Raw genomic sequence first — 25372 nt, 5'->3', positions numbered from 1 at the left:
CAGTTTTTAATTGGGTGGTTTGTTTTCTTATTGTTAAATTTTAAAAGTTCCTTGTATTTTGGATAATGGTTCTTTATCCAATATGTCTTTTGTAAATATTTTCTATAAAAATAATTTGTGGTTTGTCTCCTCATTCTCTTGAAGTTAAAAAGTTTTGATTCTTATTCTCTTTTTTTCCCCTTTATAGTAGACTTATATAGATGAATACTGCTTGTATCTTTGCAATTACTAAACAGGTTTGGTGGTTTGGGGTGGTTTATAAGATTCCTAGTTCAAGAACACCATCTTTTGTTAGTATAGCTAAATATAGTTTCTTTTATTGGTGGACTTAAAAAACTTTTTTTGGAAGTTAAGGGGAAGGGTGTGTATCCTTGATTTTTTTTTTTTTTTTTTTTTTGTCTTGCAGGATGCTAAATTTTATCTCTTGGTTCTTTTTGTGTTTACCACACAGTTACCACCTCTCCTTTCATTTCCTTTTCTCTCCCAGAAGGCTTGTCTTTCCAACACTGCCTCTTTGAGTCTTTCTCTAGTCAGTACCCTGAGGTACGAGGACTCTTTTCAGTATCTTTGCACTTAGGGTGAACTTTTCTTTTCTGGGAATGATTTTTTCTCCATCCCCTCTTTTCTTGACTCTCCCTATGTATTAATCAGAGTTCTCCAGAGAAACAGAACCAATAAGATATATATATATATATATATATATATATATATATATATATATATATATATATTATGGTTAATTTTATGAGTCAACCTGATTGGGCTAAGGGATGCCCATTTAGCTGGTAAAACATTATTTTTGGACGTGTCTACGAAGATATTTCTGGAAGAGATTAACATTTGAATTCATGAACTGAGTAAAGCAGATTGCCCTCCCCAATGTGAGTGGGTATCATCCAATCCATTGAGTGCCTGAATAGAATAAAAAGGCAGAGTAAGGGTGAATTCTCTCTCTACTTGAGCTTGGACATCCATCTTTTCTTGCCCCTGGATATCAGTGCTCCTGGTTTTTGGGCTTTCAGACTCAAATCAGGCTTTAGATCATCAGTTCCTCCATTCTCTGGCCTTGAACTTGGATTGAGTTACACCACTAGCATTTCTCGTTCATTAGCTTGCAGATGGCAGATCATGGGACTTTTTGGTCTCCATAACTGCATGAGCCAATTCTTATAATAAATCTCTTTTTGATATATATATCTTATTGGTTCTGTTTCTCTAGAGAATCCTGATATATAGATATAGATGTAGATATAGATATAGGTATAGATTTATTATAATGCATTGGCTTATCCAATTATGGAGGCTGAGAAGTCTCACAATCTGCCCTCTGCAGACTGGAGACCCAGGAAGGCCAGTGGTGTAGTTTGAAGGCCTAAAATCCAAAGAGCCAATTTTGTAGATTTCAGTCCTCGTCTGAAGGCCTGAGAATCAGAAGCACTGAGGGCAGAAGATCCATGTCCCAGCTCAACACTCAGACCGAGAGAGAGCATGAATCCCCTCTTCCTTCAAATTTTTGTTCTATTCAGGCCCTCAGTGGGTTGGATGATGCCCACCCACGTTGGGGAGGGTATTCTGGACAAACCAGGATGGTTGGTCGCCCTACATTTGACTCAGTCTTATGGCAATGCAGTAAAATTTCAGTTAATTAAATATTTTCTATACCTAGCTTACTGAAAAAGGCAAATCATAGAAAATATATTAATATTAGAGCTTAATTAAGAAAACATGTACCATATCAACCACAAAACTGGTATTTTGGGGTCAGAACACATTTACCTCAATCTCTTACACTCATATATTTATACTTAGTCATATTCAAATTTTGACTCATCAAAAATTCAATTATATTTGTTACAGAGGAGTTACTAAGACTGGAAATGAAGGAATATAGTGTGAAAAGATTTTCCACACTAAGAGACTGTGGGTTTTGTGGCTTGAGCATTGCTCTTGGAGTCAGAAGATTTGAATCTTGGCTCCGCACATAGCGGGTTACTTTGGACAAGTTATTATTATGTTTTAATCACCTTTGAGGGTGATTTTCCTAATTTATAAAGTGGAAATATTATCACCAACCTGGTTGTGAGGATTTTATTAAATAGTATTCATGCAGCTAATCTATCATAGGACCTTAGTGTTCAAAAGAACAATAGGGATTAAAACAGCCAAATGTTCCCTAAAGAAATGTGTTGTCTAGAAACCCCATTTCCTGTGCATTTGGTTTAGTTGAGGTTTTGACCCTTTTGTTGAACCAGATAGGGTGGAAAAATAAACCCCTCAGTAGTTGATATTACTGCATGCTTTTTAGAATGTATTCCTTATGGGAGGGGCTATATTCAAAATCATTGTCATGATTCATTAACTCTTTTTTCTGAATTATGGCCGTACACAACTGTGGCCAGTACACAGTTGTGTCAGGAGACACAGTCCTTTATGTACACAGGTATATTCCCAGCAGATCCCACCCTGTTTACCCAGATGCTCTGGTCTTGGGCCTTGGTCTGCAGGGAACTGAGAAGAGCCTTGTTGTGAGGGACATTTGCCCTTGGTTTGGCTGGGGAAGCCACCTATGCTGGCAGCTGTTTATTTCATAGATCAAAGAACATCCTGTGTTTACATACTATATTATATTGCTGAGCCTCTCCCAGCTCCATCTTGCTGAAGAGCCCTAGATGCTCTCTTAGAACATTGAATTGAATAATTATTTGTTTTAAAGAAAAAAGAAAAGAAATAGAAAACACCAGTAACAGCAAAATATACAAAATAAAACTGCCACAAGATACAGGCACATCTGTTGTGAGAAAAAAATTGAAGGGGAGCCATGGGGTGGGGTTAAGAGTGTAAGCATTGCTATCAGAGAGCTCTGAGTTTGAAATCCAGTTTTGCTAGTGTGATATCAAGCAAGTTATTTTATTTCTATCAGTCTTTGTTTCCTCATCTGTAAAATGGAGATAACAGTATCTATTTCATGAGATTAAGATTAAAAAATAAAGATGCCTGATAAATGATAGGAGCTGAAGATTAAAGTAGCTATTGTCTAAAATTATTGTTGTTATTGATGTTGGTTTGTTTTTGCTGTACTACAGAACTGTTTTGGTCATTGTTGTATGCCCTTTGATCAGTGCCTGACACCTATTGTGCACTCGATAAGTATGAATCGTTGTTTTTAAGTTGTATAATATTTTTCCTTTTTCACAACTTGAATTTATTTAATTCCTTGGGTTTTTAAGCTGAGTTATAATTTACATAAAGTATACACATCTCAACTGTATAGCTCGATGAATATTTACCTGTCTATACATCATGTAACAACCACCCAGACGAGGGTATAGAATATTTCTGTGAAGGTTTCCTCCTGCTTCTTTTCTATCAATATCTGCACTCCTACCCCTTCCCTCCCCCAAGGAAACCACTATTCTGATTTTATTATCGTTGATTAGAAAAAAAAATATTTGGAAGCTAAGCAAGCACCTCTAAATAATCCATAAACTAAAGAAGAAATCATAAAGGAAATTAGAAAACACTTTTAGCTGAACAATAATGAAAACAATATATCAACATTTACATGATGTAGCTAAAGCAGTGTTTAGGAGAGAATTATAGCTTTAAATACTTATGATGGAAGATAGGAAAGATCAATGATACAATCTTCTACCTTAAGAAGTTAAAAAAATACAATGGCAGTTAAACCCAAAGAAAAGAAAAGGATTGGAAAGAGAGAGGAAGGAAGGAAGGAAGAAAGGGAGGAAGGAAGGAAGGGAGGGAGGGAGGGAGGGAGGGGGGAAGGAAATGAAAAATAAAACAGAATAATAGAGTTCCAATTTAATTCCATGGTGATCAGAAATACAACCTGTATGATTGCAGTTCTTTTAAAATGTGTTGAAATTTTCTTCGTGGCCTAGGATAATGGACTATTTGATGAATGTCCAGTGTCCTTCTAAAAAGAATAGACACTGAGTTCTTCAAAGTCAAGTCTATATCCTTGCTGATTTTTTGGCTGTTTGTTCTATCAGTTATTAGGAGAGAAGTGTTAAAATCATTAACTTTGATTGTGGATTTAACTATTTTTCTTTTAGTTCTATAAATTTTTATTAATGTATTTTGAATCAATGTTACTTCATACATACACATTTAGGATTGTTATATCTTCCTAATAAACTATTTATTTATTTTTATATATTTCTTTATTCGATTATAATTGCTTTACAATGTTGTGTTAGTTTCTGCTGTACAACAAAATGAATCAGCTATATGTATACCTATATTCCCTTCCTCATGAGCCTCCCTCCCACTCCCCATCCCACCCCACTAAGTCATCACAAAGCACAGAGCTGATCTCCCTGTGCTATACCGCAGCTTCCCACTAGCCATCTATGGACTTCTTTATTTTTATTTTTTTTTGCGGTACGCGGGCCTCTCACTGTTGTGGCCTCTCCCGTTGCGGAGCACAGGCTCCGGATGCGCAGGCTCAGCGGCCATGGCTCACGGGCCCAGCCGCTCCGCGGCATATGGGATCCTTCCTCCCAGACCGGGGCATGAACCCGTGTACCCTGCATCGGCGGGTGGACTCTCAACCACTGAGCCACCAGGGAAGCCCTGACTTTTTTAGTTTTATGAATCATTTATCTCTGCCAACACTCCCTCTCTTTGACCCTACTTTTTCTAATATTAATATAGCCACACTGGCTTTCTTATGATTACTGACTGCATGGCATATCTTTTACCATCCTCTTTCTTTTAATGTATCTGTCTTTATGTTTAGAGTGTAATCACTATCTCTTGTAATCAGTATTTTCACCCTGACACTATTTGCCTTTTTAATGGAGTCATATAGAACATTTCCAGTTAATGTGATTATTGAGATTGGTTGTGTTTAAATTTACCATCTTGCTATTTGTACCATCTGTGACTTGTTCCTTTATTCCTCCTTTCCTGCCATATTAGTCTGCTCTGCCTGCCATAACAAAATACCATAGACTGCTGGCTTAACCAACAGAAATTTCTTTTCTCATGGTTCTGGAGGTTAGAAGTCAAAGATCAAGGTTTCAGCTGATTCCGTTTCTGGTAAGGCTCTCTTTCTGACTGCTGACAGCTGTATTCTTACAGTGTTCTCACATGGCAGAGAGAGCTCTGGTGTCTCTTCCTCTTCTTGTAAGGGCACCAGCCCTGTTGAATTAGGACTCCACACTTATGACCTTATTTAACCTTTATCACTTCCTTGCAGGCCCTATCTCCAGTTACAGTCACATTGATAGAGCTTCAACATATGAATTTGAGGGGGACACAATTCAGTCTATAGCACCTGCCCACCCTTGAATCATTCAAATATTTTCGGTATTCCATTTTAACTCTTCTATTAGAAGAGCAATGGTTTCTCTAGTGTTACAGTACATATCATTTTACATATATATTATATTTAATAATACTTTGTTATTATTTTTGCTTTGAATAGTCAATAGTCTTTTAGTGAAATAAAAGCATAGTTGATAATATTTATCCACATACTTAATGTATACAGTGCCCTGTATTCCTTCTTGGAGACTGAGGTTACCATGTGGGATTATTTCCTTTTAGGAACATTCATTTGCCTATTACCAGAGTAGGTGACTGCCACTTCTTATGAAAGCCTCCTCCAGTATTTGCTCACTGTAGAAGGTCTTAACTCTCTCTGGAATTTGTTCATTTAAATTTTTGTCTTCAAGTTCTCTTATGTTTTTAAGGACAAATATGAGTTTTTAATTTAACCAGGTATTTTTGTTTGTTTGTTTGTTTTTTGGATAGGAATGAAAGACTTCCTAAACCTTCTTTTCAGGCTGTTTCTTTCTTACACCTTCATGCTTACAACTTCATTCAGCCTGGAAAACATCCTTTAATGTTTTTTGAAGTATATGTTTACTGGCAATAAATTCTCTCAGCTCTAGTTGTCTGGAAATGTCCTTATTTCACCTTCTTTTTTTTTTTTTTTTTTTTGGTACACGGGCCTTGCACTGCTGTGGCCTCTCCCTTTGCAGAGCACAGGCTCCGGACGCGCAGGCTCAGTGGCCATGGCTCACGGGACCAGCTGCTCCGCGGCATGTGGCATCTTCCTTGACCGGGGCACGAACCCGCGTCCCCTGCATTGGCAGGCGGACTCTCAACCACTGCGCCACCAGGGAAGCCCACCTTCATTTATTAAAATAGATTGTCAGTGAGTATAGAATTCTAAATGAATAGTTTTTTAGGTCAATACTCTGAACAGGGACTTCCCTGGTTGCGCAGTGGTTAAGAATCCACCTGCCAATGCAGGGGACACGGGTTCGAGCCCTGGTCAAGGAAGATCCCACATGCCATGGAGCAATTAAGCCTGTGTGCCACGACTACTGAGCCTCTGCTCTAGAGCCTGCGAGCCACAACTACTGAGCCTGCATGCTGCAGCTACTGAAGCCCGCATGCCTGGAGCCTATGCTCCACAACAAGAGAAGCCACCATAATGAGAAGCCCGCACACCGCAACGAAGAGTAGCCCCCGCTCGCTGCAACTAGAGAAAGCCCGCGCGCAGCAACGAAGACCCAACACAGCCATAAATAAATGAATGAATTAATGAATGGATAAATGAATAAATAAAACAAAAAAAAATACTCTGAACATATATCATTGGATTGTGGCGTCCATAGTTTGAAAATCAGTGATTATTTTTAATGTTACTCTGAAGGTAATGTATCTTTTTTCACCAGTTGCTTTTAAGAATTTTCTCCTTATCTTTAATTTTCAGCTACTTGGCTCTGATATGTCTAGGTGAGCTTTTCTTTACATTTATCCTGCTTGGTATTGGAAGAGCTGCTTGAATCTGTGAGATGATGTCGTTGATCAGATATGGAAATTTCTTCATTATTTTTTCAAGTATTGTTTCTATAACATACACTCTCTCCTCTCCTTCTGGGACTTCTGTTCATGTCCCACATCTCCTTTACATTCTTTTCTTTCCATTTTCCCCCTGTGTTTCAGTTTGAATATTTTTAATTGATCTGTCTTATTTCACTTATCCTGTCTTCTGCTGTGTTCAATCTGCTGTTAAGCAAATTGAATGAGTTCTTAATTTCAGACATTGATGTTTTGTAATTCTAGAAGGTTCATTCGATTCTTTATTATGGATTATAGTTCTCTGTTGAAATAATGCATCTTTAAAAAACTTTTAATTGAAGTATAGTTGATTTACAATGTTGTGTTAGTTTCTGGTGTACAGCAAAGCAATTCGGTTATACATATATATGCACTGGCAGTTAAAATACTGGTGACTCGGGCTTCCCTGGTGGCGCAGTGGTTGGGAGTCCGCCTGCCGATGCGGGGGACATGGGTTCGTGCCCCGGTCCGGGAGGATCCCACGTGCCGCGGAGCGGCTGGGCCCGTGAGCCGTGGCTGCTGAGCCTGCGCGTCCGGGGCCTGTGCTCCGCAGCGGGAGAGGCCGCAGCAGTGAGAGGCCCGCGTACCGCAAAGAAAAAAAAAAAAAATACTGCTGACTCACCTTAATCTTTTTGAGGCCTGGTTTTAGTTTTGCTTTGGGCAAGTTTATTCCTGTTTTGTCCTTACTCCTGGAGTGTAGCCTTAATCCTGTGGAAACTCCTATGGTGTTTCATTTATCCTAGAGTATGGCCTTTATAGAGATTCACCTGAATGCCCAGGGTGTTCATCAAAGTCTGCCTCTTCTGGCTGGGCCCAAATACCAGTTGTCTCTCCCCAGAACTATGCAAGCTTCATAATTTCTCATCAGTTCTGACATGTGCAGTTGCTATTCTCTGCCAGACTCCTGGAGTCTCACCTAAAATCATAGAGCCCAGGAGTTGGCTAAGCATTAAAGGGGAATTTCCATGAAAACTTCTGGGGTTTCCTCTCTGAGGCTTCCCCTCTTGACAGCTATACCCCTCAAATTCCGGCCACAGTTGTATCTTTAATCTCTGATCCCTGCCTCTTCCAACCAGTAGGACCACCCTTCCTTGCACTGTGGCCTGGAGTGGAAGATGTTTCCAGTGAGAGAACCTGAGTCAATGTGGAACTGTGATAATGGGTTGGCCCAATAATGCTTACTTCAGATCAGCTATTTATGTTATCTTGCAGAATTTGCTTAGATCTTCTGCCTTATTTGCATACATATACTTTTTAGGGTAAAGCTCACCTTTTACCCAAATTAGAGAGTTACTGAAGGTTTACTATAGGCCAGCTACTTTTTGTGACCTTGATATCTTTTAATCTTCATGACAAGCACATAAGAAATCATCATAATAGTAGTACTTATACAGTGTTGTCAAGTGTCAGGCATTATTCTGAGCATCTTATACATCTATACGTACTCATTTAATCCTCACATCAACTCTACAGTACTCATATCAACTCTACAGTACTCACATCAACTCAACAAGTACTATTATTGTTCCTACTTTACAAATGAGGAGTCTGAGAAACTAGAGGTTAAGTAACTTCCCTTCCACACAAGTACACAATATATAAGTTCATATTTATATAAAAATTCATGTTTCAAACCTAGGCAGGCTGGCTTCAGAATTAGTGCTCTTAACCACTTCATTATTGGTGGTATTGTTCTCATCTTACAGATTAGGGAGCAGCGTTAGAGAGGTTAGGTGATGACCCCAAGTCTCAGTGCTAGTAAGGGGCAGCAGTAGGATATGAACCAGGTTCCAAAGCCCTTGCTCTTTCTTCCCATAGTTTCTCCCAAAGAGGGAGAAGAAAAATGTTTTCCCTTTTAGGGCTTTAGTTTTAAAAAAAATTTGTGAGAATTTTGTGGGGACTTCAGAGGGGACCAAACAGCTATTTTTTTGTTTTTCATGAAGTTGATATCTTCTTGTGCCTATGGTTTTCTGGCCATTTGTGACCAGGCACTGGAAGGGAGTTGTTTTCCCCATTGAAGTGTGTTGTTTCTGAACACCTCTGGGACTGACTCCTAGGGAATGATGTTGATAGCTCCTTGAATGTCAGTCTTGGGAGTGGAAAGATGGCAGAGCTCAACCTCGAGGTCCTCTGCCTACACTGCGACATGTGGTGCCCGACTGACGTGAGTCCTTGTGGTCATTGGGTGTTTCATACGTTTGCCAGTGAGAAACAGAACCCTTGAGAGGGTTTGAGACATGAAATATTTCTGTTTTGTGAAGGCTGCCAGGCTCAGATGAGGAGAGGAAGCTGGTTCCTTTATCAGGGAAGTCAGACCCGGTTATCCCCTACTGCTGTGCAGGGTGTTTACACAGCGAGCCTGGAGTGACACGGAGACAGTGGAATTGTTCTGCTGAAGGAGCCCCACAGAACCCATGTGTTTCACTGTGTCTGATACTGACCACACCCTTTTTTGCAGTGTGGAGGCTGCCAGCATCGGATTCGTCATTGTTATCGACAGACGAAGGGACAAGTGGAGCTCCGTAAAAGCATCCTTGACACGAATAGCTGTAAATATTTATTTTTGTGCTCTTATTATAAAGGTCATTTAAATTGTCTATTCAACTATTTCACATCAAAGTCATGGGGAAGTGGAAGTCATTTTATGCCAAATTTTGGGAAGGTCTTTGTAGCAGAGGCTGTTGTGTCATGTCCATATCCGCTCTGCCACCTGAAGGTCACTTACAGATGATTCCTGAGCATGTCAAAGGCTTCCTGAGTCTGTTTACCTTATTGACCTCTCTGGTCACTGGAGAGGAGTGGGTAGGGAGTGCTGGGAAGTTAATGCTCCAGCAGTGACCTGCAGCTACTGAGTTACGGGCGTTGGTGGATAAATACCTCAGCTTCTGCACCCCTCAGTGAGACAGTTCTGAGGTACGTTCCGTACAGAATTTTGGAGGGTCCCGGCCTTTTCTGCCCACAGCAGTCCCCCCTCACTGATACATGGGCTCTCTAGCCATCACTGTCTCACCAGCGCCCCCATACTCCCTAACTCTTTTTCCCGGGATCACCTCCTCAGTAAACTCTTTAGACCCAAATTCTTATCTTAGGGTTTGCTTTGGGGATCACCTAATTTAAGGCAGTCTTCATTTTAGTTTTCAAATTATTTTTTCACAAATTAGAAAGACACTGGCAAAGCCAAAAAAAGTGATACGATAGGTGCTTGCTTTTGGCATTAAATTGCAGAACCTTGGATAGGCTTCCTTTTCCATCTTATTAGTCTGATTTTTACCCCTATTTGTTGCCTTCCGGCAAGTACATGCATCCTTTAGCTGTAGGGACCTCAGACCAGGGAACTCAGCCACATGAGCAGGCAAAGACACCTCAGGGCCAGCCACACCAACATTTCCACCAAAGCATGCCTCCCTGGGGCAGTTGGGACTGGCTGAAGATAATGGGATATGGTAGGATGGTAATGTAGAGGCTGGGCTGGAAGAGGGATGTTTGAAGCCTCAGTTATGCCTACTTACAGAAGCAGTCACACATAGGGACATGGACACATACAGAGTCTCTCTCAGATCACTTTGGAGCCTCATCCAGATACACAAATAGTGTCTCAGCTCATTTGTCCTGTCCAGACATAAAAAAATGCAAGGATCTTCTGTTTAGGAACTTGAATTTCAAAGATGAGGGAATGGAAGACTCCCTTCTCTTTGTGCATGGATTGTTTTGTCCCTTTGGTTTAGTTTTTTAATTTTTTAATTTATTTAATTACTTTATTTTTGGCTGTGCTGGGTCTTCCTAGCTGCGTGCGGGCTTTCTCTAGTTGCAGTGAGCGGGGGCTACTCTTCATTGTGGTGCGCAGGCTTCTCATTGTGGTGGCTTCTCCTGTCGCGGAGCACGGGCTCTAGGCGCATGGGCTTCAGTAGTTGTGGCACACAGGCTCAGTAGTTGTGGTCCATGGGCTTAGTTGCTCTGTGGCATGTGGGATCTTCCTGGAGCAGGGCTCAAACCCATGTCCCCTGCAATGGCAGGCAGATTCTTAACCACTGCACCACCAGGGAATTCCCTACCATATTTATTTGAGGGATAACTACAACGACGGTTGATGCCCTGAGGATTTAGACAGTGCCCATGACCATTCCAGAGTTCTGGCCTCCAGAGAGTTGTGGTTTCCCAGGATTCATAGACAATACTTGACTCATCTAATACTTGAGACTATTGTGTCCAAGAATTACATTGATCACCTTTATGTGTGAAAAATCCTATAGTGCGGGGATCTGAAAACCTGACTACCAGTCAGAATCTCTTCAGGTGCTTGTTAAAAATACAGATATCTGGACTTTATCCCAGTCCTAATGAATCAGAATATTTCAGGGTAAAGACCAGATTATTATGATTTTTAAAATAAGTTTATTTATTTATTTATTTTTGGCTGCATTGGGTCTTTGTTGCTACGCACGGGCTTTTTCTAGTTGTGGCGAGCGGGAGCTACTCTTTGTTGTGGTGCGCGGGCTTCTCATTGTGGTGTCTTCTCTTGTTGCAGAGCATGGGCTCTAGGCATGCAGGCTTCAGTAGTTGTGGCTCGTGGACTCTAGAGCGCAGGCTCAGTAGTTGTAGCTCATGGGCTTAGTTGCTCCACGACATGTGGGATCTTCCTGGACCAGGGCTCAAACCCGTGTCCCCTGCATTGGCAGGTGGATTCTTAATCACTGTGCCACCAGGGAAGTCCCAAGACCAGACTATATTTTAACAAGCACTTCAGCAGGTTGTTCTTGAGAACCACTGGAAGAATGGAAAGCCATGAGTGAAGGGAGACTTGGATTCCCAATTTTGACACTAAGTTGTTACATGAATTTGTTATCTCATTTCTCAGAATCTTACCTCAAGATGAGAACAGTGCTTCCTGAAAGCAACTTAGCAATAAGATGCATTAAGAACCCTTAAAATACTAAATCTTTGACTCAGCAATTTTTCTAGGAAGCTATGCTCTAAAATGTGGATAAAGATTTCATTTTAGTGTTATTTATAATACTAAAAATATGGAGGAGCCTAAATCACTAGTAATAAGGGATTGGTTATACCCATAAAACTATTTCCAAAGAATTTTTAATAACAGAAATAAAAGCTCATGGTATAATATTAAATTAAAAGGCAGGTTGCAAAATATTTCTACAGGTTGAGTTTAACTACGCTAGATATTTAAGCAGAGAAAATAGCCTAGAAATAATTAAATTGAAATATTAAGAATGGTTATGAAATCATGGGTGGTTTTCTTATTCTAATGTATACTTTTATTAATTTCTCAATTTTTCTATAAAGTGTATAAATTGTTTTTTTAATCAGAAAATCTTTTTGTTTGTTTGGTTTGGTTTTGCTTTTAAGGAGGGGTTTAGATTATGTGACCAGTAAGAGCTCTTTCAGCTGTGAAATCCTGTGAAATATATTCTAATTCTTGGTATCCATGGTGTCCACTTTAACTTTGTCATCTGTAATCTTGGGCAAGAGGAGACCAATGGATGTGACATTTGCCCTGACACTTTTTAATGATCATTCCAGGTAGCATTTCCAGGAAACTTGCAGCTTATATTCATTCTTCGTCCATCCTGCTTTATCCAGAGGACATTCACTGACATTGGCATTAAGTACTATCGAGATGAATTTAAAATGAAAGTGCCGGTAAGCATGACCTTTCTTCTTGTCTGCATTTGTTTAGGGCATGCGCAGAAGATGGCATGTGAGCTTGTTTCCAAGGAAGGTAGGATTCCTCAGGCAGAGAGGGAGAGGAGGGCATTCTGGGCAGAGGGAACGGCACGTGTAAGGACATGGAAGCAGGAAGTACACTCTTTACGTGAGGTCCATGGGGAAGCCCCATTCTTGTTGGAAGTACATATAGGATCATATTTTAGAAGAAAAGATAAGAAACATGGAATATGTCTTAAGTGTAAGGATAAAGGTTCTGGATTTAATTCAGTAGGCAATGGGGATCCAGTGAAGGTTTTTGAGTTGGGGAGTGACTTGGGTAAAGGAGTACTGGAATTATGTAAATCCAGTGGTGTTATATAAAAGGTGATGTCCAAGACTGTAGAAAGAGATTGAAAAAGGAAGAGAAACTAATAGTATGAGTAAAGAAAAATCAGGATCTAAAATATGGGGGTGACAAATATAGGCAACTGTGAGTAAAAATTAAAACCAACGTTGTGATACATATAAAAGGAAAACAAATTAAAATGACAAGATTAAAAATTTTACCTCTGGAGGAGCTTCAAGATGGCGGAAGAGATATGGAGATCACATTCCTCCCCACAAATACATCAGAAATACATCTAAATGTGGAACAACTCCTACAGAACACCTACTGAATGCTGGCAGAAGACGTTGGACCTCCCAAAAGGCAAGAAACTCCCCACATACCTGGGTAGGGCAAAAGGAAAAACAGAGGCAAAAGAATAGGGACGGGACCTGCACCAGTGGGAGGGAGCTGTGAAGGAGGAAAGGTTTCCACACACTAGGAAGCCCCTTTGCAGGCGGAGACTGTGGGTGGCAGATGGGGGAAGCTTCCGAGCCACAGAGGAGAGCGCAGCAACAGGGGTGCGGAGAGCAAAGCAGAGAGATTCCCGCACAGAGGATCGGTGCTGACCAGCACTCACCAGCCCAAGAGTCTTGTCTGCTCACCTGCCGGGACAGGCGGGGGCTGGGAGCTGAGGCTCGGGCTTCGGTCGGATCACAGGGAGAGGACTGGCAGCATGAACACAGCCTGAAGGGGGCAAGTGCGCCACAGCTAGCCGGGAGGGAGTCCGGGAAAAGTCTGGAGCTGCTGAAGAGGCAAGAGACTTTTTCTTCCCTCTTTGTTTCCTGGTGCACGAGGAGAGGGGATTAAGAGCGCGCTTAAAGGAGCTCCAGAGACAGGCGCGAGCCGCAGCTGTCAGCGCAGACCCCAGAGATGGGCATGAGACATTTAGGCTGCTGCTGCGGCCACCAAGAAGGCTGTGTGCAAGCACAGGTCACTATTCACACCTCCCCTCCCGGGAGCCTGTGCAGCCCGCCACTGTCAGGGTCCCATGATCCAGGGACAACTTCTCCGGGAGAATACATGGTGTGCCTCAGGCTGTTGCAATGTCACACTGGCCTCTGCTGCTGCAGGCTTGCCCTGAACTCCGTGCCCTCCCTCCCCCTGGCCTGAGTGAGCCAGAGCCCCCGAGTCAGCGGCTCCTTTAACCCCGTCCTGTCTGAGCGAAGAACAGACGCCCTCAGGTGACCTACACGCAGAGTTGGGGCCAAATCCAAAGCTGAACCCCAGGAGCTGTGCGAACAAAGAAGAGAATGGGAAATCTCTACCAGCAGCCTCAGGAGGAGCGGATTAAATATCCACATTCAACTTGATGTACCCTGCATCTGTGGAATACCTGAATAGACAACGAAGCATCCCAAAATTGAGGAAGTGGACTTTGGGAACAACAATATATATATATATTTTTCCCTTTTTCTTTTTTTGTGAGTGTGTATGTGTATGCTTCTGTGTATGATTTTGTCTGTATAGCTTTGCTTTAACCATTTGTCCTAGTGTTATGTCTGTCCGTTTTTCTTTTTCTTTTTAGTATAGTTTTTAGTGCTTGTTATCATTGGGGGGGTTTTTGTTTGGTTTGGTTGCTCTCTTCTTTCTTTCTTTTTTTTTATTACTTAAAAAATTTTTTTAATAATTATTTTTTATTTTAATAACTTTATTTTATTTTATTTTCTCTTCTTCTTTCTTTTTTTTTTTCCTCCCTTTTATTCTGAGCCGTGTGGATGACAAGCTCTTGGTGCTCCAGCCAGGTGTCAGGGCCGTGCAGCTGAGATGGGAGAGCCAAGTTCTCAGGACATTGGTCCACAAGAGACCTCCCAGCTCCACATAATATCAAATGGTGAAAATCTCCCAGAGATCTCCATCTCATCGCCAAGATCCAGTTCCACTCAACAACCAGCAAGCTCCAGTGCAGAACACCCTATGCCAAACAACTAGCAAGATAGGAACACAACCCTACCCATTAGCACAGAGGCTGCCTAATATCATAATAAGGCCACAGACACCCCAAAACACACCACCAGACGTGCACCTGCCCACCAGAAAGACAAGATCCAGCCTCATCCACCAGAACACAGGCACTAGTCCCCTCCACCAGGAAGCCTACACAACTCATGGAACCAACCTTAGCCACTGGGGGCAGAAAGCAAAAACAATGGGAACTACGAATGTGCAGCCTGTGAAAAGGAGACCCCAAACACAGTAAGTTAAGTAAAATGAGAAGACAGAGAAACACACAGCAGATGAAGGAGCAGGGTGGAAACCCACCAGACCTAACAAATGAAGAGGAAATAGGGAGTCTACCTGAAAAAGAATTCAGAATAATGATAGTAAAGATGATCCAAAATCTTGGAAATAGAATGGAGAAAATACAAGAAATGTTTAACAAGGACCTAGAAGAACTAAAGAGCAAACAGACAGTGATGAACAACACAATAAATGAAATTAAAAACTCTCTAGAAGGGATCACTAGCAGAATAACTGAGGCAGAAAAACAGATAAGTGACCTGGAAGATAAAATAGTGGAAATTATTAAACTACTGCAGAGCAGAATAAAGAAAAAAAATGAAGAAAAGTGAGGACAGTCTCAAAGACCTCTGGCACAACATTAAATGCACCAACATTCGAATTATAGGGGTCCCAGAAGACGAAGAGAAAATGAAAGGGACTGAGAAAATACTTGAAGAGATTACAGTTGAAAACTTCCCTAATATGGGAAAGGAAATAGTTAATCAACTCCAGGAAGCACACAGAGTCCCGTATAGGATAAATCCAAGGAGAAACACACCAAGACACATATCAATCAAACTATCAAAAATTAAATACAAAGAAAAAATATTAAAAGCAGCAAGGGAAAAACAACAAATTACATACAAGGGAATCCCCATAAGGTTAACAGCTGATCTTTCAGCAGAAATTCTGCAAGCCAGAAGGAAGTGGCAGGACATATTTAAAGTGATGAAGGGGAAGAACCTACAACCAAGATTACTCTACCCAGCAAGGATCTCATTCAGATTTAACGGAGAAATTAAAATCTTTACAGACAAGCAAAAGCTAAGAGAATTCAGCACCACCAAACCAGCTTTACAACAAATGCTAAAGGAACTTCTTTAGGCAGGAAACACAAGAGAAGGAAAAGAACTACAATGACAAACCCCAAACAATTAAGAAAATGGTAATAGGACATACATATCGATAATTACGTTAAATGTAAATGGATTAAATGCTCCCACCAAAAGACATAGACTGGCTGAATGGATACAAAAACAAGACCCATATATATGTTGCCTACAAGAGACCCACTTCAGACCTAGGGACACATACAGACTGAAAGTGAGGGGACAGAAAAAGATGTTCTTTTTCAGGCAAATGGAAATCAAAAGAAAGCTGGCATAGCAATTCTAGTATCAGACAAAATAGACTTTAAAACAAAGACTATTACAAGGGACAAAGAGGGACACTACATAATGATCAAGGGATCAATCCAAGAAGAAGATATAACAATTGTAAATATTTATGTACCCAACATAAGACCACCTCAATACATAAGTCAAGTACTAACAGCCATAAAAGGGGAAATTGACAGTAACATGATCGTAGTAGGGGCCTTTAACACCCAACTTCCACCAATGGACAGATCATCCAAAATGAAAATAAATAAGGAAACACAAGCTCTAAATGCTACATTAAACAAGATGGACTTAATTGATATTTATAGGACATTCCACCCAAAAACAACAGAATACACTTTTTTCTCAAGTGCACATGGAACATTCTCCAGGATAGATCATATCTTGGGTCACAAATCAAGCCTTGGTAAATTTAAGACAATTGAAATCATATCAAGTATCTTTTCCGACCACAATGCTATGAGTCTAGGTATCAATTACAGGAAAAGATCTGTAAAAAATACAAACACATGGAGGCTAAACAATACACTACTTAATGACCAAGAGATAACTGAAGAAATCAAAGAGGAAATCAAAAAATACCTAGAGGGCTTCCCTGGTGGCGCAGTGGTTGAGAGTCCGCCTGCCGATGCGGGGAACGCAGGTTCGTGCCCCGGTCTGGGAAGATCCCACATGCCGCGGAGCAGCTGGGCCCGTGAGCCGCTGCCGCTGAGCCTGTGCGTCAGGAGCCTGTTGCTCCGCAACGGGAGAGGCCACAACAGTGAGAGGCCCGCGTACCACCAAAAAAAAAAAAAAAAAATACCTAGAGACAAATGACAATGAAAACACGACGATCCAAAAACTATGGGATGCAGCAAAAGCAGTTCTAAGAAGGAAGTTTATAGCAATACAATCCTACCTTAAGAAACAAGAAACATCTGAAATAAACAACCTAACCTTAACACCTAAAGCAATTAGAGAAAGAAAAACAAAAAAAAAAAAACCCAAGTTAGCAGAAGGAAAGAAATCATAAAGATCAGATCAGAAATAAATGAAAAAGAAATGAAGAAAACAGTAGCAAAGATCAATAAAACTAAAAGCTGGTTCTTTGAGAAGATAAACAAAATTGATAAACCATTAGCCAGACTCATCAAGAAAAAAAGGGAGAAGACTCAAATCAATAGAATTAGAAATGAAAAAGAAGAAGTAACAATTGACCCTGCAGAAATACAAAGAATCATGAGAGATTACTACAAGCAACTCTATGCCAATAAAATGGACAACCTGGAAGAAATGGACAAATTCTTAGAAATGCACAACCTTCCAAGACTGAACCAGGAAGAAGTAGAAAATATGAACAGACCAATCACAAGCACTGAAATTGAAAATGTGATTAAAAATCTTCCAACAAACAAAAGCCCAGGACCAGATGGCTTCACAGGTGAATTCTATCAAACATTTAGAGAAAAGCTAACACCTATCCTTGTCAAACTCTTCCAAAATATAGCAGAGGGAGGAACACTCCCAAACTCATTCTATGAGGCCACCATCACCCTGATACCAAAACCAGAGAAAAATGTCACAAAGAAAGAAAACTACAGGCCAATATCACTGATGAACATAGATGCAAAAATCCTTAACAACATACTGGCAAACAGAATCCAACAGCACATTAAAAGGATCATACACCATGATCAAGTGGGGTTTATCCCAGGAATGCAAGGATTCTTCAATATACACAAATCAATCAATGTGATACACCATATTAACAAACTGAAGGAGAAAAACCATATGATCATCTCAATAGTTGCAGAGAAAGCTTTTGACAAAATTCAACACCCATTTATGATAAAAACCCTCCAGAAACTAGTCATAGAGGGAACTTACCTCAGCATAATAAAGGCCATATATGACAAACCCACAGCCAACATCGTCCTCAATGGTGAAAAACTGAAAGCATTTCCACTAAGCTCAGGAACAAGATAAGGTTGCCCACTCTCACCACTATTATTCAACATAGTTTTGGAAGTTTTAGCCACAGCAATCAGAGAAGGAAAAGAAATAAAAGATATCCAGATCAGGAAAGAAGAAGTAAAGCTGTCACTGTTTGTAGATGACATGATACTCTACATAGAGAATCCTAAAGATGCTACCAGAAAACTACTAGAGCTAATCAATGAATTTGGTAAAGTTGCAGGATACAAAATTAATGCACAGAAATCTCTGGCATTCCTATACACTAATGATGGAAAATCTGAAAGTGAAATTAAGAAAACACTCCCATTTACCATTGCAACAAAAAGAATAAAATATCTAGGAATAAACCTACCTAAGGAGACAAAAGACCTGTATGCAGAAAATTATAAGACACTGGTGAAAGACATTAAAGATGATACAAATAGATGGAGAGATATACCATGTTCTTGGATTGGAAGAATCAACGTTGTGAAAGTGACTCTACTACCCCAAACAATCTACAGATTCAGTGCAATCCCTGTCAAACTACCACTGGCATTTTTCACAGAACTAGAACAGAAAAATCTTAAAATTAGTATGGAGACACAAAAGACCCCGAAGAGCCAAAGCAATCTTGAGAAAGTAAAACAGCTGGAGGAATCAGGCTCCCTGACTTCAGACTATACTACAAAGCTACAGTAATCAAGACAGTATGGTACTGGCACAAAAACAGAAAGATAGATCAATGGAACAGGATAGAAAGCCCAGAGATAAACCCACGCACATATGGTCACCTTATCTTTGATAAAGGAGGCAAGAATATACAGTGGAGAAAGGACAGCCTCTTCAATAAGTGGTGCTGGGGGCTTCCCTGGTGGCGCAGTGGTTGAGAATCTGCCTGCTAATGCAGGGGACATGGGTTCGAGCCCTCGTCTGGGAGGATCCCACATACCGCGGAGCAACTGGGCCCGTGAGCCACAACTACTGAGCCTGCGCGTCTGGAGCCTGTGCTCCGAAACAAGAGAGGCCGCGATAGTGAGAGGCCCGCACACCGCGATGAAGAGCGGCCCCCACTTGCCACAACTAGAGAAAGCCCTTGCACAGAAACGAAGACCCAACACAGCAAAAATAAATAAATTAATTAATAAACTCCTACCCCCAACATCTAAAAAAAATAAATAAATAAATAAGTGGTGCTGGGAAAACTGGACAGGTACATGTAATAGAATGAAATTAGAACACTCCCTAACACCATAATCAAAAATAAACTCAAAATGGATTAAAGACCTAAATGAAGGCCAGACACTATTAAACTCTTAGAGGAGAACATAGGCAGAACACTCTATGACATAAATCACAGCAAGATCTTTTTTTGACCCACCTCCTAGAGAAATGGAAGTAAAAACAAAAATAAACAAATGGGACCTCATGAAACTTCAAAGCTTTTGCACAGCAAAGGAAACCATAAACAAGACCAAAAGACAACCCTCAGAATGGGAGAAAATATTTGCAAATGAAGCAACTGACAAAGGATTAATCTCCAAAATTTACAAGCAGCTCATGCAGCTCAATATCAGAAAAACAAGCAACCCAATCCAAAAGTGGGCAGAAGACCTAAACAGAAGACCTAAATATCTCCAAAGAAGATATACAGACTGCCAACAAACACATGAAAGAATGCTCAACATCATTAATCATTAGATAAATGCAAATCAAAATTACAATGAGATATCATCTCACACCCGTCAGAATGGCCATCATCAAAAAAATATACAAAGAATAAATGCTGGAGAGGGTGTGGAGAAAAGGGAACCCTCTTGCTCTGTTAGTGGGAATGTAAATTGATGCAGCCACTATGGAGAATAGTATGGAGAGTCCTTAAAATCTAAAAATAGAACTACCATACAACCCAGGAATCCCACTACTGGGCATATACCCTGAGAAAACCGTAATTCAAAAAGAGCCATGTACCACAATGTTCATTGCAGCTTTATTTACAATAGCCAGGACATGGAAGCAACCTAAATGTCCATCAACAGATAAATGGGTAAAGAAAATGTGGCACATATATACAATGAAATATTACTCAGCCATTAAAAGAAATGAAATTGAGTTATTTGTCGTGAGGTGGATGGACCTAGAGTCTGTCCTACAGAGTGAAGTAAGTCAGAAAGAGAAAAACAAATACAGTATGCTAACACATGTATATGGAATCTAAAAAAAAAAAGGTTATGAGGAACCTAGGGGCAAGACAGGAATAAAGACGCAAACCTACTAGAGAGTGGACTTGAGGATATGGGGAGGAGGAAGGGTAAGCTGGGACAAAGTGAGAGAGTGGCATGGACATATATATACTACCAAACGTAAAATAGCTAGTGGGAAGCAGCCGCATAGCACAGGGAGATCAGCTCAGTGCTTTGTGACAACGTAGAGGGGTGGGATAGGGAGGGTGGCCGGGAGGGAGATGCAAGAGGGAAGAGCTATGGGGATATATGTATATGTATAACTGATTCACTTTGTTATAAAGCAGAAACTAACACACCATTGTAAAGCAATTATACTCCAATAAAGATGTTAAAAAAATTTTTTTTACCTCTAACTTTGGCAGAGATATGAGGCAAACAAGCATTTGCATACTTTGTTGTTAGGAATGAAGTTGGTAATGACCAATATGAAAGACTGATTGACGGTGTTTATCAAAAATTAAAATGTACATACTCTCTGACCTACCTATAAGAGTTATTCTGCAGCTACCTCACGCACATACAGAAAGCTGCATATATAATTATATTCATTACCAAATTGTTTGTAATAGTAAATGATTGGGAAAAAAGTAATGCCCAACAACAGGGAGCCGGTTAAATAAATTATGGTCTACCCAGTCAGTTAAATATTATGCAACCATCAAAAGTGGTACGGTGTGGTACAACCATGGTGGAAACAGTTGGCAATTTTTTACAAAGTTAAACATATACCTGCCCCATGACCCACCCAAGAGAAATGAAAACACATTTGCAATAACAGATGAATAGATAAAGAAATTGTGGCATATTTATGTAAAGGAATAATATTAAGCAATAAAGAAGGAGTGAAGTACTGAACATGCAACAACATGCATTTATCTCAAAAATATTCTCTTGAAAGAAAGAATCTAGACACTGAAGTGTATATATTCTGTGATTCTTTTTATATAAAGTTCAAGAAGAGGCAAAACTAAGCTATGGTGATAGACAATTAAAACAGTGGCTGCTGTTGGGGGTGGAGATAGTGGAGACCAGAAGGAGGCCTAGGAGAACTTTCTGAGGAAGTGTTCTATATCTTGGTTAAAAAGTGTACATGTGTGTATACATTTGTCAAAATGAACTGTACCCTTAAAATCTGTGCATTTTATTTATGTAAATTATATCTCAATTGAGAAATGAAAAACAGAAGAAAAATAAGATAAATCTATAGTGATATAGAAAAGTTTCTAATGTATTTTTGGTTTTATTTTTCGTTGAGTTGGAAATAATTTTCAACTCAGAAAAATTTCAAAAATAAGAGTAAAGGGACTTGCCTGGTGGCGCAGTGGTTAAGAATCCACCTGCCAATGCAGGGGACACGGGTTCAAGCCCTGGTCTGGGAATATCTCACATGCCGTGGAGCAACTAAGCCCGTGTGCCATAACTACTGAGCCTGCACTCTACAGCCTGTGAGCCACAGCTAGTGAAGCCCGCGTGCCTAGAGCCCGTGCTCTGCAAGAAGAGAAGCCACCGCAATGAGAAGCCTGTGCACCACAGCAAAGAGTAGCCCCCGCTCACCACAACTAGAGAAAGCCCGCGCGCAGCAATGAAGACCCAATGCAGCCAAAAATAAAATAAATAAAATACATATATTAAAAAAAAATTTTTAGGAGGGAAAGACAGAGATGGATTCAGGTTTGTTTGTTTGTTTGTTTTTCCCCCTTCTCTTATGTTATAAAAATAAATTTTAAAATTCCCAAACTCCCTTCCATAAGTGAAGGAGAAAGGCATGGAACATGGAGCCTGACAAGGTTAACATAGTGATATGCAGAATCAAATCCCACTAAACTTAAGTTCCTTGAACACAGGGCTTTTTGTGCTTACTTTTATCCCTCAGAGCCTGGCAATTATTAGAAGTTCAATACAGATATGTTGAATGAGTCAGTCAGTTTTGTTTTACCTGAAGACTTTGGGGGTCTAACTTATATTCTTTTCAGCCCAAATTTATCACTTGACTAAAACTATATAAATAGAAAAAAGCCTATATTCTCATGTCCTCTGACCAAGAATCTGTTCTAAGAATGTACATGTTGGATATGACATGGTAAAGTCAGTGCTGCCACAGGAAGAAATGAGGGGCAGGCTTTGCAGGAAGAAGTTTATTATACTCACAGGTCAAAATAATCAATGACTGAAGAAATGTAAAGTCATCAGTTAAAGGCTACAAGGGGGGTGTGTTTCAGAGATGAGAGTGAGTAGGGGTATGATATTGTCCCTGCTACAGAGAGCTGGGACTGCTCCCTGGGCAGGACCACTGCAGTGGAGTAGAAAGGGACAGATTGGAGTATGTCATCCTCCTCTAGATGTCTGGGCATTTGTTCATCAGCAGGCTTGTTAATTCATGAAAACCCACTCACAATCACCTCCAAACTTTCTCCACATGAGATAAGTTGGGGGTATATCACCATCCCTCATAGAAGGGGCATCAGTGTAGTGAATCTTCTCAGTCCATATTCCTCAATAGGTCCTTGTGTCCTAATTTTATTTTGATATTCACCAGCCCACCTTTTATTTGAATTTTCATTGCAGATTTTTAGGTCTCAGTACAGCGTTTGCTTTTGGTGGCTGAAGGGTGTACTTTAGCCTGGGAACTTTTGACAAAAATTTACCTAAAGCAAGACCTGACTTCTAGGCAGCTTAGAACTGAGCTCACTGATTCAAGTCACTGTTTTGTTGCAGGCTGTTCAACACTGCTATTCCTCACTCAAAGGGGGAAAATGGAAAGAGTTACTTACTGGTTGAAGTAACCACCTTTGGATATAAATGCCTGATTAGGCAAAGTTGAAGTACTATTTAAACAACAGTAGGGACTTCTGTGGTGGTCCAGTGGTTGAGACTCTTTGCTTCCATGTCCCCTGTCCGCACAGGGGATATGGGTTCGGTCCCTGGGGGAACTAAGATCCTGCATGCTGCATGGCGCAGCCAAAAAATAAAACAAATTTTTAAATTAAATAACAGTAGAATCTAGATGAGCTACTTAATTATCTGTGAGTAATATATTGGGTTTTTTCTGTTTTAGATCGTTATGTTAAACTCCGTTTCTGACCTTCATCACTACATCGACAAAAGCCAACTGACAGAGGACTTAGGGGGAACTTTGGAATATCACCACAGTCAGTGGATAAATCATCGAACTGTAAGTACCAATTTATGTGCCCTTTTCAGTGTCCCTCCTGGTTTTCTAGAGACAGGAGACCTAGAGATCAACTGTTGGGCAGTCATTGCCCATGACTGCCTAACATCGGGAAGGTTGGGTTTTCTAAGCAACAGGCTGGGGGAGAGACAAGGTGCAAGGATAAAAGCTAGGGCTTCTCTTGCTGATTACCTTCGCCTTGGCTCATTTTATGGTATGGGGGTTTTGGGGGACTTGATTTAGGGTGCACCTGGGGAGTTTGCAAAATACCCTGCTATACTTCAGAGAATTTAATTTACTTGATCTAGGATGGGTCTCAGGCATTAGTGGGTCACAAAACTTCCCAGATGATTCTAGTGTACAGACAGATTGAAACCCACCAAGTCAGAAGAAGCTGCATTTAAATGTTGCCACCATTGCTTCTTATCTGAGCTCAGGGGAGTTACTAAACCTCTCTGAGTTTGTTTTCTCCCCTGCAACTAACACAGTGGTTCTCAGCTTGGGGCAATTTTTCCCGCAGAGGACGTTTATTGATGTCTTCAGATAGATGTTTTTTATAGTCATAACTTGGGGAGAGGGGTGTTACTGGTGTATCCTGGGTAGGAGCCAAGGATGCTGCTAAACATCTTTTTTTTTTTTTTTTTTTTTTTTTGCGGTACGTGGGCCTCTCACCGCTGCGGCCTCTCCCGTCGCGGAGCACAGGCTCCGGATGCGCAGGCCCAGCGGCCACGGCCCACGGGCCCAGCCGCTCCGCAGCACGTGGGATCCTCCCGGACCGGGGCACGAACCCGTGTCCCCTGCATTAGCAGGCGGACTCTCAACCACTGTGCCACCAGGGAAGCCCTAATATGTTTCTATTTGTTTTTTTTTTTTTTGCGGTATGCAGGCTTCTCACTGTTGTGGCCTCTTCCGTTGTGGAGCACAGGCTCCGGACGCACAGGCTCAGCCGTCATGGCTCACGGGCCCAGCCGCGTCCGCAGCATGTGGGATCTTCCCGGACCGGGGCACGAACCCGTGTCCCCTGCATCGGCAGGCGGACTCTCAACCACTGTGGCACCAGGGAAGGCCCTGCTAAACATCTTATAATGCACTAGACAGCCCCCCACAATAAAGAATTATCTGGACCAACATATCAGTAGTGCCAATGGTAGGAAACCTCGGACTAACAAAAGCTACCTGAAGGTTTGATATGCAGAATAAGTGATATAATGTCTATGAAAGCATCTGAAATATAGTATTTTACTTTTTCCTACTTACTCGTAGTGATGGTTATTATGCTAAACTAGAAGGGTCAGGAATATTAAGGAAAAAGTGAGATTGAAACTCAGCAAATAATGTTTGTCTATATAAAGTTGTCATTCCCCTTTCCCTGCTCTCCTAGCCCCATACCCTTGAGAAGATTAGGTTTTCTATACAAAATCAGAAGCTGCTTTCACCATCCTGAAAACACCTTGCAGTGTCAGCACACCTCTCTATCTACTCACTTTGGAAACATGTTGTTCCACATTTACTGATGAGGACGTCCCTGGTGCCACAGTGGTTAAGAATCCACCTGCCAATGCAGGGGACATGGGTTTGAGCCCTGGTCCGGGAAGATCCCACATGCTGTGGAGCAGCTAAGCCCGTGCGCCACAACTACTGAAGCCTGCGTGCTTAGAGCCCGTGCTCTGCAACAAGAGAAGCCACCGCAATG

General features: G+C 40.9%; 1 protein-coding gene across 1 annotated transcript in view; it reads left to right on the top strand.

The window, feature by feature from the left end:
- MCF2L2 (MCF.2 cell line derived transforming sequence-like 2) overlaps positions 1 to 25372 on the top strand; it is a 196884-nt gene that overhangs the window by 27885 nt on the left and 143627 nt on the right. The window contains exons 4-6 of the mRNA XM_060149021.1: positions 9335 to 9425; positions 12415 to 12534; positions 23566 to 23682. Coding sequence (XP_060005004.1) covers positions 9335 to 9425; positions 12415 to 12534; positions 23566 to 23682 — 328 coding nt within the window. The remainder of the gene's footprint in view (positions 1 to 9334; positions 9426 to 12414; positions 12535 to 23565; positions 23683 to 25372) is intronic.

This window comes from Lagenorhynchus albirostris, chromosome 5 (genome assembly GCF_949774975.1).
Source record: "Lagenorhynchus albirostris chromosome 5, mLagAlb1.1, whole genome shotgun sequence".
In the NCBI taxonomy this organism is placed as follows: Eukaryota; Metazoa; Chordata; class Mammalia; order Artiodactyla; family Delphinidae; genus Lagenorhynchus; species Lagenorhynchus albirostris.
Note: the sequence above shows the minus strand (reverse complement) of the source record. Positions and strands in the feature narration are given on the sequence as shown.